Source organism: Megascapheus bottae, chromosome 7, assembly GCF_031878675.1.
Source record: "Megascapheus bottae isolate mThoBot1 chromosome 7, mThoBot2.hap1, whole genome shotgun sequence".
Classification (NCBI taxonomy): domain Eukaryota; kingdom Metazoa; phylum Chordata; class Mammalia; order Rodentia; family Geomyidae; genus Megascapheus; species Megascapheus bottae.
The window spans coordinates 71558134-71575651 of NC_143515.1; the positions used below are offsets into that span (position 1 = coordinate 71558134).

General features: G+C 46.0%; 1 protein-coding gene across 1 annotated transcript; it reads right to left on the reverse strand.

Moving 5' to 3' along the window:
* Positions 1-5453: 5453 nt before the first annotated feature.
* LOC150061052 (b(0,+)-type amino acid transporter 1-like) lies at positions 5454-13071 on the reverse strand. The gene is made up of 6 exons (XM_090336210.1): positions 12313-13071; positions 9644-9777; positions 9346-9475; positions 8797-8921; positions 6829-6916; positions 5454-5684 (listed from the first exon to the last, which is right to left on the reverse strand). Exons 1-6 carry the CDS (start codon positions 13069-13071, stop codon positions 5454-5456), a joined length of 1467 nt encoding a protein of 488 aa, XP_090192336.1.
* Positions 13072-17518: the final 4447 nt, after the last annotated feature.

Consider the following 17518-nt stretch of genomic DNA (forward strand, 5'->3'; position numbering starts at 1 on the left):
GCTAGAAAGCTCCACCACTCTTTGAAGACCTTACTCTATGTATCTCTTCTCCTAGACTGTTCTTGAGTTGAGTCCTTTATAATAAACTGGATTCCTGGAATCCTGAGAATCATTCTAGCAAATTACCAAACCTAGAGGGAGCAGTTGTAGGAACCCACAGCTCTGTAGCCACACCAGACAGAAAATGTGGGCAGCCTGAGGACCAAATATGTCTGGTGTCTAAAGGGAGGGAAGTCTTATGAGACTGAGCCCTTAAACCTGCGGTGTCTGGGCTAACTCCAGACAGTGTCAGAACTGAGCTGAATTGTTTTACAGTGGTTTCCAGTGGGGGGGCGCGGAGGGGGTATTTTGTTTTGTTTATGTAGGAGGGTTTAAATTAAGGTCTCACACTTGTTAGGCAAGTGTTCTACCACTTAAGCCATGCCTCCATCCTTTTGGTGCTTCAAATACGGTCTTGCATTTCTGCCTGGGGCCAGCCTCAGACAGATTCCCCCCCCCCACACACACACCTATGGCCTGGGACAACAGACACATCCCACCACACCCGGCTTATTTGTGGAGATAGGGACTCAAATACTTTTTGACCAGCTAGTTACAAACTTGGGTCCACTAGATCTCTACTCTTAAAGTAGCTGTTACCACAATGCCTAGGCTATTGTCAGAGAAGAAGTGAATTGTCTGATATGGGCAAAAAGCCTACCACAAAGCAAGCTTGTGGAAGGCGCTTTAATTTGTTAGAGCCTTTTCCATACCCAAATTCAAGCCATACACAGACTGTCTAGACTCAGTGTTCAGGATTAGGAAAACTGAAGAGTGTTCTCTATCCCCTTCTTTTGAGTCTCCCCAAGATGAACAAAAGAACTGCACCCCAGCTGCCTTCTAGGCACCCTGTCACTCCTCTCCCTCCCACTTATCCCCATGCTAGCTAGATGTCTTTGCGCCCTCTTCTCTACTTAGTCTTATAGCCTTGTAGGGGATGCTCTAGCTCTTCTTCATTTCTTCTAGAATCGTGACTGAACTTTTACCCAAAGTGGGTAGCTTCTAGGCACAGGTCTTTAGTTTGTTTTCTGGTTCAACCAAGTAGGAAGATCCAAATCTTCTTTTTTTTTTTTTTTTTTTTTTTTTGGTTGGTTGTGGGGCTTGAACTCTGGGGCCTGGGCACTGTCCCTGAGCTTTTCAGCTCAAGGCTATTGCCCTACCCCTAGACCCACAGCCCCACTTCCCCTTTTCTAGTGATTAACTATAGATCAGAGTCTCATATTATTTAGTGCCCAGGCTGGTTTTGAACCACAATCCTCAGATCTGCCTCCTGAGTAGCTAGGATTACAGGTGTGAGCCACTGGGCCTGGCAGAAGATTCAAATCTTAACTAAAGTTTCCTGTCTTCCTAATCAAGCAGGCTTGTCAGGATCAGGTCTTCTCTAGTTGCAAGAAATACATACCCATTCAAACTCATTTGAAAAATATGAAAAGTTTATTATTGTAAGGTCTGCCGAAAGGAAACTCCACGCAGTTCTGGAGAAGAGAGTTTATTGCATAAGGAAAGAGCAGTCTCCTACCGCCCAAGATGGAGTCAGGCGAGCAAGAGAGCTTAGGGCAGGAAGTGAGAGATTATATAGGGGAAGTGGATGTGACCTCAATGGGGACCTCCCACTGCCCCCAGGCATGCCAGCTGCCAGGGTTACAAGTGCTGGGCAGGGATTTCCAGGGTGCAGGGGGAGAGAGCCAAGGGAAGACATTATTGCTTTCAGTCGGACCTAACATTCCCACCTTCTGATAGTTGTAAAGGGGCGCCGACTCTTTCTGGCTACTTCCTGCTGGCAAGGGGCCTCGACATTGAGGGTAGAAGGCGGGGATGCCATCTGTCCAGAAGGAGCACTAACAGTTCCATGGTAGTGAACATGCATATGTGTCCTTGGATGGAATTCAAAAGAAGTCTTAAGAGGCAGAGGTCTCATCTTCTTCAGGGATGTGAGACACCTTGGAGTCACAGAAGGGGCAAGAGCAGGAGCCTTTTTCACTCTTGACAGAAGAAACCACTGTGGCTGTCCATTGAGCTAAACTGCAGTGGGAGCGGTCAGCAGGACCTGATGAGGGCCTGTCCACTTAGGATGCAAACCAGATAGATTAAGTGTCTTAAGAAAGACGCGATCCTCAGGCAAAATTGGGGGAGAAAGAAAAGGGCATTAAGGGGCTGAGGGAGCCTTGGATATGGCACAGCGGGGTAAGATTAGAAAGGAATGTAAAAAAGGAAAGTTATCTATTCTACATGGGTAGTTGCAGAACAAGTAAGAAGGCCATCTACACCCACCACTGAGATCTGGGAGGGAAAAGACAGGCTGGAATACTCAGGTAACAATGAATAACTGGCTCCCATATCCAAAAGAAAGGATACAAGTAGCTTGCCTGCAACCTGGAGACATACCCTGGGCCCCTCCATTGTGATGCTTGTGGGATCCAGCGGCCCTGGGGAGCATCGGATAAGTTGAGCTCCTCACCATGTGTGGGGGGATGGGAGGGACTGGCCCACCTTGTAGAGACGAGGAGGAGGGATAGCCGACTCCCCAGTGTCCCGGCTGTCCACACTTCGGCAGGGTCCAGAGGGTGGTTGTAGAGTAGGGCAAGCTCTTGCCCAGTGGCCTTCCTTGCCACACTTAAAGCATGGTATGGTCTGGGTGGTGTGCATTGGGCATTTCTTTTTTGAGGAGCCCGAAGGGCAGCAGCCAGGAGCTGGCAATTTTTCCTATTACAGGCAGCCTTAGCCACCTTTTTCTGTTCCTCCCGGTTGTTAAAAACCCTAAAGGCCATGCTCACCAGATCTCCCTGGTGGGGTTTGAGGGCCATCCTCAGCCTTTTTCAACTTTTTTTAAATATCGGGAGCTGATTGGGAAATGAAATGGGTATTAAGGACCACTATACCTTCTTTTGACTCCAGGTCCAGCTTAGTATAACGCTGGGGTGCCACTGTAAGGCGATCAAGAAATTCGGCCTGGTTTTCAGTGGGTCTCTGGGTAAGCTCCTTTAGTTTATCATAGTTGACTGCATGGTGGGCTGCCTTCTGGAGACCAGCTACCAGGCAGGTTACCATCCTATTTCTGCTAACTCTTCCAGGTGCATTATTTTCATAATGCCATTTGGGCTCTTCCCTGGGCACAGCCGTTACCCCTACTGGGAAAGTATTGTCTAGGCAGTAGGTTTCATCAGCATGTACCTGGGCTGCAACCCAAACCCTTTCCCTTTTCCTCAGAGGTAAGGGTAGAGGACAGGACTGTATACAAGTCATGCCAGGTGAGGTCATAAGTCTGAACAAGGTATTTAAACTCTTTGGTATAATTATCAGTCTTGGGAATAAGATCCCAGTCGCTTCTCGAACTGGGAAAGTTGGGTCATTGAAAAGGGGGCCTGAGCACGAAAAACTCCATCCACCGCTGCCACCTCTCACAGAGGAAATAAGGGGGCTGCTGGAGGCTGTGATCCACCAGGGCAGGATTGGGTGTGAGCTTCAGGAGGTGAGTCAAAAGAAGATGAAGGGGGAGGAGAAGGAAGGAAAGGTTCATCTTTGGGAGAAGGAGCAGAGTCTTCAATGTTGAGCAGGGGATCAGGCACTTTAGGTTTAGGAAGAGGCTCCAGGCTCTTAGGCGATTTGGCAGGGACAGGCTGCCCCTGTGCCAGAAGGCTAGGGAAAGTTGAGCAGGATTGGTAGAGAGAAGGGGAAGCATGGAGAGCAAAGGAAGCCTGAACATATAGAACCTCTGGCCATTTACCATCACATTGGCAGAAACTTTAAATTTCTGAGAATATTATAATCCAAAGTCCCATTTTGGGGCCGCTGAGACCAATTGTCTAGCCTATACTTTGGCCAGACAATTTTTTTTTTTTTGCCAGTCCTGGGCTTGAGCTCAGGGCCTGAGCAGTGTCCTTGGACTTTCTCAAGGCTAGAGCTCTACCACTTGAGCCTCAGCACCACTTCTGGCTTTTTTCTATGTATGTGGTACCGAGGAATCGAACCCGGGTCTTCATGCATGCTAGGCAAGCACTTTAACCACTAGGCCAAACTCCCGGCCCCTGGCCAGACAATTATAATTTCTAGAATAATCATGCTGATGCAGAAAATCAAAAAGCAGACAATGGCTGAAGATGTATTTTGGTGGCAGAGAACTTGTCCAGCATGTATTAGGCCCTGGATTCAACCCTTCACTGCAAAAAGATGAAAAAAGAAAGGAAAGGAAGGGAGTGATAGGAAGGAGAAAGGGAAGCAGGAAAGGAGGGAGGAGGAAAGAGAAGGAGAGAGAAAGGGAGGGAAGGAGGATAGGAAGAAGAAAACCTATGACTATCATAATATTTTGACATAGGACAAGAATCAGAAATAGAAAACTGTCAGAAAGAAGGTTGCTACCCTGTGAGATCCATGCTCCAAATATCCAAAAATCTTCAGGCTTATATAATTGCTCAATATATCACATTGTATATCTACTTCATTTTTCTTGCCACAGTGGTTTTTTTCTACTTCTTCGCCCACTTGATGGGGAATGGCCCCATATAAACCCCAAGTTTGCCTGGTATCGGTGGCTCACATCTGAAATCCTAGCTACACGAGAGGCTGTGATCTGAAGATTTCAGTTCAAGGTCAGCCCTGGCAGAAAAGTTGCAAGATTCTTTTCTTCAATAAACTACTCAGAAAAAGCCAGATGTGGCACTGGTGGCGTAAGTGGTAGAGCACTAACTTTGAGCAAAAGAAGCTAAAATTCAGCTTGTAGGCCCTGAATTCAAGCCCCAGGACTGGGGAAAAAAAAAAAGATATGAAGTTCTTCAGCTCAGACAACCAACAGAGACTGAATAGAATTCTTATTGCAAAATCTCAGAAAATAAATATATCCCACAGTGGCCACGTAAGTGACAAATAGTGAGCAAATGGCTGTTAATATCCAGAGTCAAGTATGTAATAGGCATGAGCCTGATTGAAGGAGTGATTCTTTTTTTTTTTTTTGGTGGGTCATGGGGCTTGAACTTGGCCTGGGCACTGTCCCTGAGCTCTTCAGCTTAAGGCTACCACCCTCCCCCTGAGCCTGAACATTGTCCCTGAGCTCTTCAGCTCAAGGCTACTACCCTACCCTTGAGCCAAGCCCCACTTCCCATTTTCTAGAGGTTAATTGGAGATAAGTCCCAGGTCCTTTTGTGTGCCGGCTGGCTTTGGACCTCTATCCTCAGATCTCAGCCTCCTGAGTAGCTAGGATTACAGGGGTTAGCCACTGTGCCAAGAAAAAAGGAGTGATTTTTAAAACAAAGGGGGCGCTGTCCTGGTGAATAACCCCAAACCCCAGAACAACTGCTACAGTACTTAAAAGTGTACTAGAATTATGCACAATCAACCAACTGAGAACCTGGCAAGGTCATTTGTGCGAGAGGGAGGGTGTGCTGCTGCAGAGTGCAGTGCAGAACCTGTCCAGCCCTCACTCAGCAATCTTTCATGGTTGGCGCAACTTCAAAAAGCAGCTGGAGATGCAAGGTGGCCTCTTGCAAACATCTGGGCTTGCACCGGAAGTAGATAAGCAGGAAATACACCGGGAAACCGCTGAGCAGGAACAGGAAGGGGTACAACATCTCCATCTGGGGATGGTCGATGATAGGTGCCAGAACCAGATAGAAAGAAGCCAGAAGCATGATGATGGGGATGATGGTGGGAACCTGGAGGGGACACAGGGTGAGCATTTGGCTCCTGACATGCGTGACAAAGGGAGGGTCTGCTGTTCCTCTCTGCTTTCCTGCGGCCTGCACCCACCATCAGCTCCCCTCTTCCAGCCTCTGCCAGGGTATCTTGATGGGGCCATTGGAGTCACCTTCTGGGCCCACAGAGAACTATTTAGGAAGCAGAGGCTTGGGGCCCAGGATAAGCATCTCTGCTAAGTGAATCAAAGTGCATGTTCCCTGTCCCCCTACCCCCCATTGTTCTCCACTAGGGTCCCCCAGAGGAGAAATAATCAACTCTACAGCAAGTGGAACAAATGCTTTGTGATTCGATTTGCTTCATCCACCCCAACAGCAAATAAGAAAAATCTTGCCAAATATAATGGTAGTGGTATTCCTTTGTGTTGTTTTGTTTGTTTTCTTTGTCAGTCATGGTGCTTGAACTTAGGGCCTAGGCGCTATCTCTCAGCTTTTTCTGCCAAAGACTGGTACTCTACCCACTTGAGCCATAGTTCTGGTTCCACTTTTTTGGTGGTTAACTGCAGATAAGAATCTCATGGAGTGGGAAGGGAAATAGGGACCAAGACGTGAGAAAGGGTATCAATGTATGTGAATATAATGTAACCCTTCTATTAATTACAATAAAAAAATATATGAAAAAAAGAATCCCATGGACTTTCCTGCCTGGGCTGGCTTTGAACCAGGATCCTCAGATCTCAGCTTCCTGAGCAGGTAGGACTGCAGGTATGAGTCACCAGCACCTATCCTTCCCCTTATGTTCTTTCTCTGGGTTTTGATGAGACTATAGCCCAAAAAATTTCCTCATCTAGTAGCCTAGGGTGAAAAAAAAAATCCAATGATCCCTGGTAATCTTCACTACTCAGGAGGCTGAGATTTGAGGATCTTGATTTGAAGCCAGCCTAAGCAGGAAAGTCCATGAAACTCTTACCCAGTTAACCACCAAAAAGCTGAGATAGAGCTATGGTTCAAGTAGTAGAGAACCAGCCTAGAATGATAAAGCTCAAGGACAGCACCCAGGCCTTAAGCTCAAGCCCCAGAACTGGCACATGCATAGGAATGCACACACACACACACACACACACACACACACACACACACTCCCAATGTCTACTCCAAAATTTACCTTATAAGTTCGTGGAAGATTCCTTATCTTTATCCTCAAGTACAAAAGACTGCTAATGGTGGTCCCATTGGTGATCCAGGAGAGCAAGCTACAAGGAAAAGTCTAGATCAAGCACTCTCTGGGTGGATTAGGAGGAAGCACCCCAAGAATGGGAGGGACGTTTGTGTTTCCTAGAAGCTGGTATTCTCTGCAGAGACAGGCCCATTTGTAGCAGGGGCCCCTCCTCCCAGCCCATCTTTGCACTTAGGGTTAATGACGTAAGATTTGGACCACTAAGCAGCTCACCAAACCCTCATCTCTGCCCTTTTCAGGGTCTCTAGTTAAGTGGCTGCTGTTAGTCTAATAAAAACCCCATCGAGGGGCCGAGAGTTTGGCCTAGTCATAGAGTGTTTGCCTAGCATGCACGAAGACCCAGGTTCGATTCCTTGGTATCCCACATGCATAGCAAAAAGCCAGAAGTGGTGCTGAGGCTCAAGTGGTAGAGTGCTAGCTTTGAGAAGTCCAAGGACAGTGCTCAAGCCCTGAGCTCAAGCCCAGGACTGGCAAAAAAAAAAACAAAAACAAAAACAAAACATCAAACCATGGAGGCAGAATCCATATCAAGCCTTGTCTGGAGGTCAAAACCAAGCTACCTCTCAATGTCAAGGCTAGGAAACAATAGTTTCTAGTTGGAATGGCTCTTCCTAGGATTCTCACTCTGTGTTAGGACATTCTCAGTCCCCCTTCTTCAGTCTCCACCCAAAGACAACCCCACCATGTTCACTATGGACTTGATATTATTCTTCCTCATGGGGAAAAGATGAAAGGGTGGGGGAAAGCATGTCTCTTACGTACTGTTCTTAAGAGAGTCATGCCAGGCACGGTATGTTCTGCTCCAGATCAATTAGACAACAAAGGAAGGGAACATGCCATTCCTGAATTATTACCAAGCTCCCTCTGCACCCAGCATTTAGCTTGCCTGCTGGTTTAAGAATCTGCCTGTCCACAGAAATGGAGGGACAAAAGGTGAACAAATGCAGCAATGGTATTTACTGGACACTATGCTGAAAATGAACTATACCATTTGTAGTTGGGGAAGGGAAGGAAACACTGGGAGATAGCAAGGGTAGGAGTGACAAGGTCCAAAAAGAAATGTACGCTTTTCCAGACTTATGTAACTGCAGTCCCTCTGTACATCACCTTTGTAATAACAATAAAAAGATTTTTACAAAAGAATCTGCCTATCAACCCAGCTTCAAATGAGCTAAAAAAAAAAAGTGGTGGATTTTTTTCCTTTGATTAATCCTGTGATTTCTACCCTAAGAAAACAGTAAAAGGGGGAAAACCATCTCTCCACTTTGATGCACTCACTAGCTGGGCCCTCACAGGCTGGCATGGGTTAACAGAGCTCAACCATTATTACACTGGGACCAAATCCAGACTACAAACCCAGAATACAAAGAAGGAAAAAAATCATATCATGCCCAAGGGCTCTGAGGAGTGTTAATAATTCCTGAATACATTTCCACATAATAAAGGGACAAGAAAAAAGAAAAATAGTAACAATGAAAACAGAAGCCTTTGAGTATCTTTTGGTAAAAAAAAAAATAATAATAATAAAATCTGTCCCATTGAATTTGGGGGAACAGAGCAGGAGAAAGAGCCACATTTAATTTTGGAAACATGACCGGAAAAGAATGTCTGAAATGTTACCCTGCTGAGGCTGGGCTTCCAGAAGTGGGCATATAAGTCTATATGTGTGCACGTGGAGGGTTGTGTATACTCAGAGCTCAAGAAGTGTTCTATGTGCGTTTATATGTATGTGCAGCCATACAAGCAGGTACACGTGAAGGCTCCAAACACACACACACACACACACACACACACACACACACACACACACACACATACACACGTTTTTGTACATCTATGTATGTGTGTGCAGATACCCACAACCCAGAGCCCCAGCCTAGGCGAAGTCTCTCTTGCCTCAAGAGGTTCACGATAGTGCTGAATTCTCCTGGGATGATCAAGATCAAAGCCACAATTGTGGTAAATATCAGGGCTGGAGCTGGTGTGAGGCGATGCACGTGAAGCATGGACAGCAGATGGGGCTGGAAAGTAGAGGAGTGTCAGGGAGTGCCCTGAGGAATCCCAGAAGGAATGTCTCCCCCGTGTGCCCAAGCTAATTAATAGTCCCTAGACACCACAGTTTCTAGGTTTTCCATCTTTGTGGCTCATCTAGTTGACCAGATGCCAGAAGAAGGGTGTCTGTACTCTTGCTTTACACAAATGTCTGTGTCACACTCTATTCCACATGATCCAGAGTCATAAAATCACCTCACTACCTAGATGTGAAGTTGAGAGGTATGGAATGCTCAAGTCTGACTCTCAGAAGAGAAGAGTTCATGCCTTATTAGGGAAATCTTGCTACAGGCTAATTACTAGGTTCAGAAAAGAGAAAACATAGCTTGTAGGTTTCTAACACCCCTTCTGTAGCCCCCACCACCTTGCCTGGCCGCAAACCCCATCTCTCACCATGTGGCCCTCTCTTGCAGCTGCAAAGCACACACGACTGCCACCAAAGAACACTCCATTGACTGACCCAAATGTTGAAAGGGCAACAGCTAAAGGCATTAACCAGGCCCAGGACCCCAGAATCTGGTTCCTGTGAACACAGAAAGATCAAAGGAAGGAAATCTAAAAGAACTAGATGATAGCCACAAAACCGCCCTTAGAAATGGAGCAAGTATTGCATTCAAAGGCAAATTTGAATACACACAGAACACCACCTTTCCCCATCCTGAATGTCTGGTGTCCTGCAGGACTCACTCACCCCCAAATCACAGCCACTGCCTTAGAGGAGAGGATCTCTCTAGGTGAAAGTACCAGCAGGTAACTGATATTGACAAAGAGGTACAGGCTGGTGACTGAGGGAATGGCAATTGTCAGTGCCCACAACAGGTTTCGCTGCAGGGTTAGAGAGAGGAACATGTGTTAGCCAGTAAGGTCATTCTAGGCCCCAGAAAAATATTGGCATTGTTCTGGGAATGAGGGCTGCCAAGAGCCCTTCAGGTCCCTCCTACGTGAGTTTGTGATTCCCACAGCATGGACATGCATTCAGGGAAATGAGATGGGAAACTTCAGAGCAGCACAGGTATAGAGGATCGAGCCTGGTGAGGAGGAAAGAAGAGTGGCCAACTTCCAGGAGAGGGGGCCAGGAGCGTGGCCTAGTAGTAGAGTGCCTGCTTAGCATGCATGAAGACCCAGATTGAATTCCTTAGTACAATAGACACAGAAAAATCAGAAGTGGTGCTGTGGCTCAAGTGGTAGAGTGCTAGCCTTAAGAAAGCCTAAGGACAGTGCCCAGGACCTGAGTTCAAGCCCCAGGACTGGCAAAAAAAAAACTTCTAGAAGAAGAAGGTGGAACTTCAACTAAGTTCTCCTTGAAGAGTGGGAGGACAGGAATTCCTTGCAAAGGCAACCAAGAGATCAGAGCAGAAGAAGAAACAGAAAAGTTAAGATTTCTTTTGTTTGCTATTCACTAGCTGACTGGCTCTGCCTAGGCCCAGGTTAGATGGGCTGTAAGCCAAGTAGCAAATGTGGTCGCCATCACAGGCCTCCCTGTAGGATGCCCTTAGCAAGTTAAGCACTCAGCATATATATGACCCAGTGCACAGTCATTCAAGGGCAAAGAGTCTGCTATACTTTTGAACCTGACCTCTCTGGGCAGCCCTCCTATCATTAACCATCTATTAAAAAAAACAAAACAAAAAAGGCAGGGAGTTTGGCCTAGTGGTAGAGTGCTTGCCTACCATGCACGAAGACCAGGGTTCAATTCCTTGATACCACATACATAGAAAAAATGCTTGAAGTGGTGCTGTGGCCTTGAGGGGAAAAAAGGGCCAAGGACAGTGTTCAAACCCTGAGTTCAAGCCCCAGGATGAGCAAAAAAAAAAAAAAAAAAAAAAAAGTGGCCAGGAGTTTGGCCTAGCGGTAGAGTGCTTGCTTAGCATGCAAGAAGACCCAGGTTCAATTCCTCAATACCACACACATAGAAAAAAAGCTAGAAATGGTACTGTGGCTCAAATGGTAGAGCTCTAGCCTTGAGAAATCCCAAGGACAGTGCTCTGGCCCTGAGTTCAAGCTCTAGGACTGGCCAAAAAACAAATTAAAGAAAGAAAGAAGTGGCCAGGAGTTTAGCCTAGTGGTAGAATGCTTGCCTAGCATGCACCAAGACCTGGGTTCAATTCCTCTGTACCACATACATAGAAAAAAGCCAGAAGTGGTACTGTGGACCAAGTGGTAGAGCTCTAGCCTTGAGAAAAAAATCTAAGGACAGTGCTCAGGCCCTGAGATCAAGCCCAGGGCTGGCAAAAAAAAAAAAATTAAGAAAGTAAGTAAGTAAGAAAACAAACAAACAAACAAAAGCAAAGCCCAGCAGAGCCCCAAGCTGTACCATGGACTGGAATCTAGCAGAGACACCACAAGAATAGTGAGATTTTCTGATGTCACTCCTAGGGGTATTGGTTCTCCACTTAAAGCCCAGCAAATCTTCCCTAAGCCTGGCCCTGGTTAGTCAGAGATTTAACAGTTTCTTGGAAGGGGAAGTATGAAATGAACAAAAATCCTCCTCATGCGTGCCTCTGAGGACCAAGTTAGTGCAGAATTTCAAATGCTGATTCAGAGAATTATCTTAGGCTATGCTTTTTTTTTTTTTTTTGTGGATCTTGGGGCTTGGACTCTGGGCCTGGGCGTTGTCCCTGAGCTCTTCAGCTCAAGGCTACTGCCCTACCCCTGGAGCCACAGCCCTATTTCCCATTTTCTAGAGGTTAACTGGAGATAAGAATCTCAGGGTCTTTAGTGCCTGCGCTGGCTTTGAATCACAATCTTCAGATCTCAGCCTCTTGAGCAGCTAGGATTACAGGTGTGAGCCACCGTGCCCAGCACAGTCCTGTTTCTCTGAGAATCTGCAAGGGGAAAATCATCATCATCATCATCATCATCCTCAGCAGCAGCAAAGAATAACATCCTAAGCAAATATACTCCTAGCAAATATCCACAGTAAGAAAAAATGCCCAATGGAGTCCCAAGCTGTCCTGGGCATCCCAAAGCTTACAGGTGGGGTAGCTAGGAAGGACTGGCTTATTCCTTTGTTTCAAAGTAGGTTGTGTCCACAAGAAGCTCTCAGGCTTCAGCAACTGGCTTAGATATCTACAGCAATGCTCTGTAGAGAAAATTCCAGAAATCTACAGGGCAAGGAGAAAAGAGTGGAGAATGCTGCTATAAAGTTCATCTGTTTCCTGAAAACAGAGGCTTTATAACACTCACCTCAAAGGTAGTTAGTGGCCGGGCATTCAAGTCCCATGACTATAAGCAGGGAACCTGTGTCTGCAGCCAGCTTGCTCATGATCTTCATCACCCCAAATCTGGATCACGGGTACTCCAGGAACTGGAGATGCTACTGCTCAGAGATCTAGCCCTGGAGCAGTATGCCGGCCTTACCTTCGGGTTCTTCAGTTCCTCTGTCACATAGTTGATGCTACCCCAACCTTCAAAGGACCACAGTCCCTGGTAGAAGGCCATGCTGATGCTCCCTGCCTGTAACGTTGTGTTTTGGAAGGCAGACAGGAAAACTTCGGTTCGGCCATGACCTTGGCCCAGCACCACAGCTCCACCTACCACAATGACTAGCAGCGAGAACGCCTTGGCAGCCGTGCACACATTCATGAGTATGGTGGCCAGCCAAGAGCTCCACAAGTTGACCACCAGCAGCAGCAGGATGCAGGAAGCAGCCACACTCTTGACTGCAACCTGAGGTAGCGAGGGGCAGCCTGGGTAGAAGGGAGCTAGGGCATACTCCCCAAAACTCAGGGAGAGAGCAGCAATGGTAGCTGGTCTGCCCACTAGCACGTAAACATAGACCACCAAGAAGCCCGGCAAAGAGCCGAAGGTTCGTAAGATGTACATATATTCTCCTCCGGATTCAGGAATCAGGGCACCCAGCTCAGCAAAGCACAGGGCACCTAGCATGGCCAAGAGACCGCAGACTGCCCAGACCACCAGACTGCCTCCAGGGCTGCCCATGAGAACTAAGACCCCCTGTGGTGACATAAAGATGCCAGAGCCTATCATGCAGCCAGCACTGAAAGACACGGCACTCCACAGACCCATCTCCCTCCTCATCATCAGTCCTGGTGTCCCATTGTCTGGTTCTTGTGCTGGCACCCCTTTATTGCCACCCCTCTCCTTACTTGTCCTCATCTTGGTACCTCAATGCACACTGTATCTTGTTGGAGGTGAGAAGCAGCAGATCTTACAGCTAGTTATTATCTGTGAGCTATCTGAGGGAGTTAATCATTACAGCTCTAGAGGAATCAGAGTCAGTGGTCAAGGACCTAGGGTGTGGTCTAAAAGGAGCTGATCTAGCTCTTACCTGTCCAGCTCTGACCCTGGCACGGTCTGCAGGAGCTCAGAGAACAGCCAGGAGAGAAAGGTATATAGTACTGTGATTGGATGCAGGCCTAGCATGTGCAAAGCCCTAGGTTTAATCCTGTAGCATCAGGGAAGAAAGAAGGAAATGAAAAATAAAAATCTGGAAATGAAAAATAAAAATCAGCCAATCAGTTCTGCAGCAAGTCTAAGGGGAGGATGGCTAGATGAATGCTAAATAGCTGCACAAATGAGAAGCCTATGAAATCTTTATGGCAGTTTTCCTACCAGAAAACAAAGGTTCAATGCAGGCAGCCTATCATAAAAACTGCATGAACCTTGCCTCAAGGAAGAACCAGGATGATCAAAAGAAGAGGACCCAGCCCAGGCTTAAACCCATAATCCTACCTACTTGAAAGGAAGAGAGCTGAGAATGCTGTGGAAGGAGGGCCAAGAAAAGTTTTCAAGACACCATCTCAACCAAAAAGGGAGCACAATAGTGCATGCCTGACACCCCCAGCAACTTGGGGAAGCACAAATAAGAGCATCTTAGTCCAGCCTAGTCCATAAACCAAGATCTAATACTACATTAAAAACAACCAATGTAAAAGAGGCTTGGAGACATAGCTGAAGTGAAGTGAGCCAGCCTGACAAGTATGAGGATCTGAGTTCATTTGCCAGAACAGAAAGAAGAGGAAGAGGAAGAGGAAGAGGGAGAGGGAGAGGGAGAGGGAGAGGGAGAGGGAGAGGGAGAGGGAGAAGGAGAAGGAGAAGGAGAAGAAGAAGAAGAAGAAGAAGAAGAAGAAGAAGAAGAAGAAGAAGAAGAAGAAGAGGAAGAAGAGGAAGAAGAGGAAGAAGAGGAAGAAGAGGAAGAAGAAGAGGAAGAAGAAGAAGAAGAAGAAGAAGAAGAAGAAGAAGAAGAAGAAGAAGAAGAAGAGGAGGAGGAGGAGGAGGAGGGGGAGGAGGAGGAGGGGGAGGAGGAGGAGGAGGAGGAGGGAGGAGGGGGGGGAAAGAGTTTGTTCTTCAACAAGATAGAAACAGGTGGCTAGGCATACTGACAGGTTATGGCTGGGCATGGTGGTTCAAGTCTGTGATCCCAATGCTTTGAGGCTAAGATAAGAGACTAACCAAAAATAAATACTGAAATAAAACAAACAGGCTGGGAATGTGGCTAGCATGAATAAAGCCCTCAGTACCACAGACACAGAAAAGGCTGGAAGTGATGCTGCTGTAGAGTGGTAGCCTTGAGCAAAAGAAGTTCAGGGACAGTGCCTAAGCCCTAAGTTCAAACTCCAGGACAAGAGAGAGAGAGAGAGAGAGAACAAAAAACCATAGTACAGGTTCTGGGTCCAAATCCAATCTCTAGGTTTTCATAATTGTTATGACCTTGAACAAAGTTGCTGTACTTCCTCTTATTCATCCATCAATTAATAATACTTGCCACAGAAGTATTACATTGTTTGAAGAATTAACTTACTATTCAGAGTAGCTAGAATACTTTAAAATGTGTAGTAAGCCAGGAGCATTGGCTCACGCCTGTAATCCTTACTACTCAGAAGGCTGAGATCTGAGGATCGTGGTTCAAAGCCAATCTGGGCACTAAAATGTCCATGACACTCATCTCCAATTAACCAGCAGAAAACAGGAAGTGGCACTGTGGCTCAAGGGGCAGGGCAATAGCCTTGAGCTGAAGAGTTCAGATAGTGCCCAGGCCCAGAGTTCAAGTCCCGCAACCAACAAAAAAAAATTGTGTAGTAAGCTCATGGGAAACTTACTCTCTGGCTGAGTTTCACTGGTTGAATCTCAGGAAGTGGGGTTGATATATAACACACATACATTATAAAATATATTATGTGATTAATAACAAGTGATACATTTAATTCAACATTGTTTCATTGATTTACAAATAATATTTATTTCAGCATTTAGCATATAAATTATTTTGATCATTCCATTTTTTAAAAAATATTAGGTCACAGAACCTAATATTTTAGGCATTTGAGGTAAAGATTCTGAATCCAGAAGTGGGTATTTCAGTCTCTCAAACAGGCTCACCTAGCTCATGCCAGCCATCTGGGCTACTTGGGCTACGCGGATCTCAAGTACAGCTCTGGACAGGTGGCAGAGGCTTCACTGTTCAAGTTCCTGGTGTGTCCACACTACCTCTTACTCCTGGGCATTGTAGCCTCCTGGGCATAGATCTCTAGGAAACATGAAGACACCTTCTTCCCCAAATCCCTAGCAAGAGAGCTCTCTAAGATTTCTACCCAGCTAGAAGGAAAAGAAGAATGCAGAGAGGCAGAGAGGGGGAAAAATAGAATGGAAGGGAAAGAATTGGGTAAGAAAGGAGAAAACTGTAGAGATTCAGGAAAGATCCCGGCAGTAGTTCCTTGGTCAGATTTCACTTATTATCATATAACAAAAGCCCTGAACTTGCAACCTTCTTCTTGATTTGGACTGTTGCTAAGAGTCCAAAATAAGAGTTTGAAAACAGTCCAACGGCCTACCTCCATCACAAATATCAATTTCAATTTTAGGGGAGCCCATAAGCTGCTAGAAGAACTCACAGAACTTACTGAAAGCTTTTAAACACATGGTTGTGATTTCTCACACCTAAAGGTTATGGATTACAATCAGCCAAAGTTGGAAGTACAGAGCAGTCCAGGGGACCCTAAAGGTATAAGCACAGGTCTTCCGGGGGTCGTCGCCTATGCATCTCATTGATACGTGACATTACACATCTCCTATCATAACAGGCAAGCACACAGGAGCCTTAATATACAGAGTGCTTATTAAGGTTCCATCACACAGATATGCTTTGTTACCCTGTGGCTAATCACAATTTCTAGCCCCTCCAGAGGTCAAGTTGATACTTTATGACCCAAAGCACTCACCAAAACACAGCCCTATTATCGGACTGACCTAAGATTTCCCAGCCAAAGAGAGGCCACCTCCATGAAGCATAGCATTCCAAAGACAGTAGAGATTACCTCCTAGAAGCTGAAAACAAAGGCCAGATGAGATCAAATCTCTTCTGCACAACACGGTGATGTGAAATGAACATTACAAAGTACATAATACATTTTGTTTGACATTGGGGACAGAGACCAGGAGGGCCTTGCTTAAGCTGAGAAAGTGTTCTATCACAGAGCTCTACCTCTCTCCACTCCCTAATATTTTTCTTTTATTATAAATCCTCACTTTATTGTTTTTTACTAATTGTTTACTATTGTTTTTTACTTTATTGTCTTTCTACTAATCTTTAATTAGTAGATAGTAGTAGTATAGACGTGTTTCGTTGTGATGATTCCATAAATGCATGGTGTACTTTGAGCAAGATCATATTCTTATACCTGTTCCCTCTTTTACAGCGTTTGAGGGGTTTTCAGTGCCACTTTTATCTGTTTATGTATCTGTTTGTCTCATACTTGATCCTCTTCAGCATCAGTATTCTTTCTTTACCAATCCTCCCTCTTACTGGCCCTTCAGACCACCCCCTTTATATTCATGCCCAAGTATTATCATTGTCATGATCATGCTCTGTTTTTTTTTTTGGCTTGGGTTATAATGATAATCTTCAATCCCATCATATTCTTGCAAAGATTATGTCTGAGTGATACTGCACGGTATGTGAGTAGTTACACTCATTACACCTTGTATGCATAAAATGCCATGTATCTATATAATATACACTGCATATATATAAATATATATATTTTCAGCTGACATACCCAACAACCAATGAGTGAATAAAACATATAACATTTTGCTTATCTGTTCATTGTCACTGGGCATCTTAGAGTCCTGGAGCTCGAGGAAAAGCATCGTGCTGCGAGTTTGGTCTAGTGGTAAAGTGCTTGCTTCAGACACAATCCTCCTCGGCCTGGTCACCAGCGGCCTTTCCCCTGGGCCGCATGTATCCTGGCAAGCCGCCTAGGGTGAGGGTCCTGGATGAGGCGGGGTGGAGTCCCTGGAGGGCTGGTGCTGGCCTTTAGACATCTGGGACAAAATATGTGGACAAAACATTTCGGAATAACCTGGGCTCAAATGTCCGGGTCCCTGCTTCTTAAAGCTCTGTGGCCCTTGGGCCCTGTGACAGCAGGGAAGGTGCCTGGCTTCTCTGGGACCTTGTGTTCCCAAGTGTCAGGGAGGAAACAACTGGCACATGTGTAGCTCCGTAGTCCTGAACACATTTCCTACCACATGAGACCCTATAAGGACAGGGTGGAAGAGCCCCAGAACTAAAGGTCATCTTCGCCAGACTCCCCAACCACAGAGT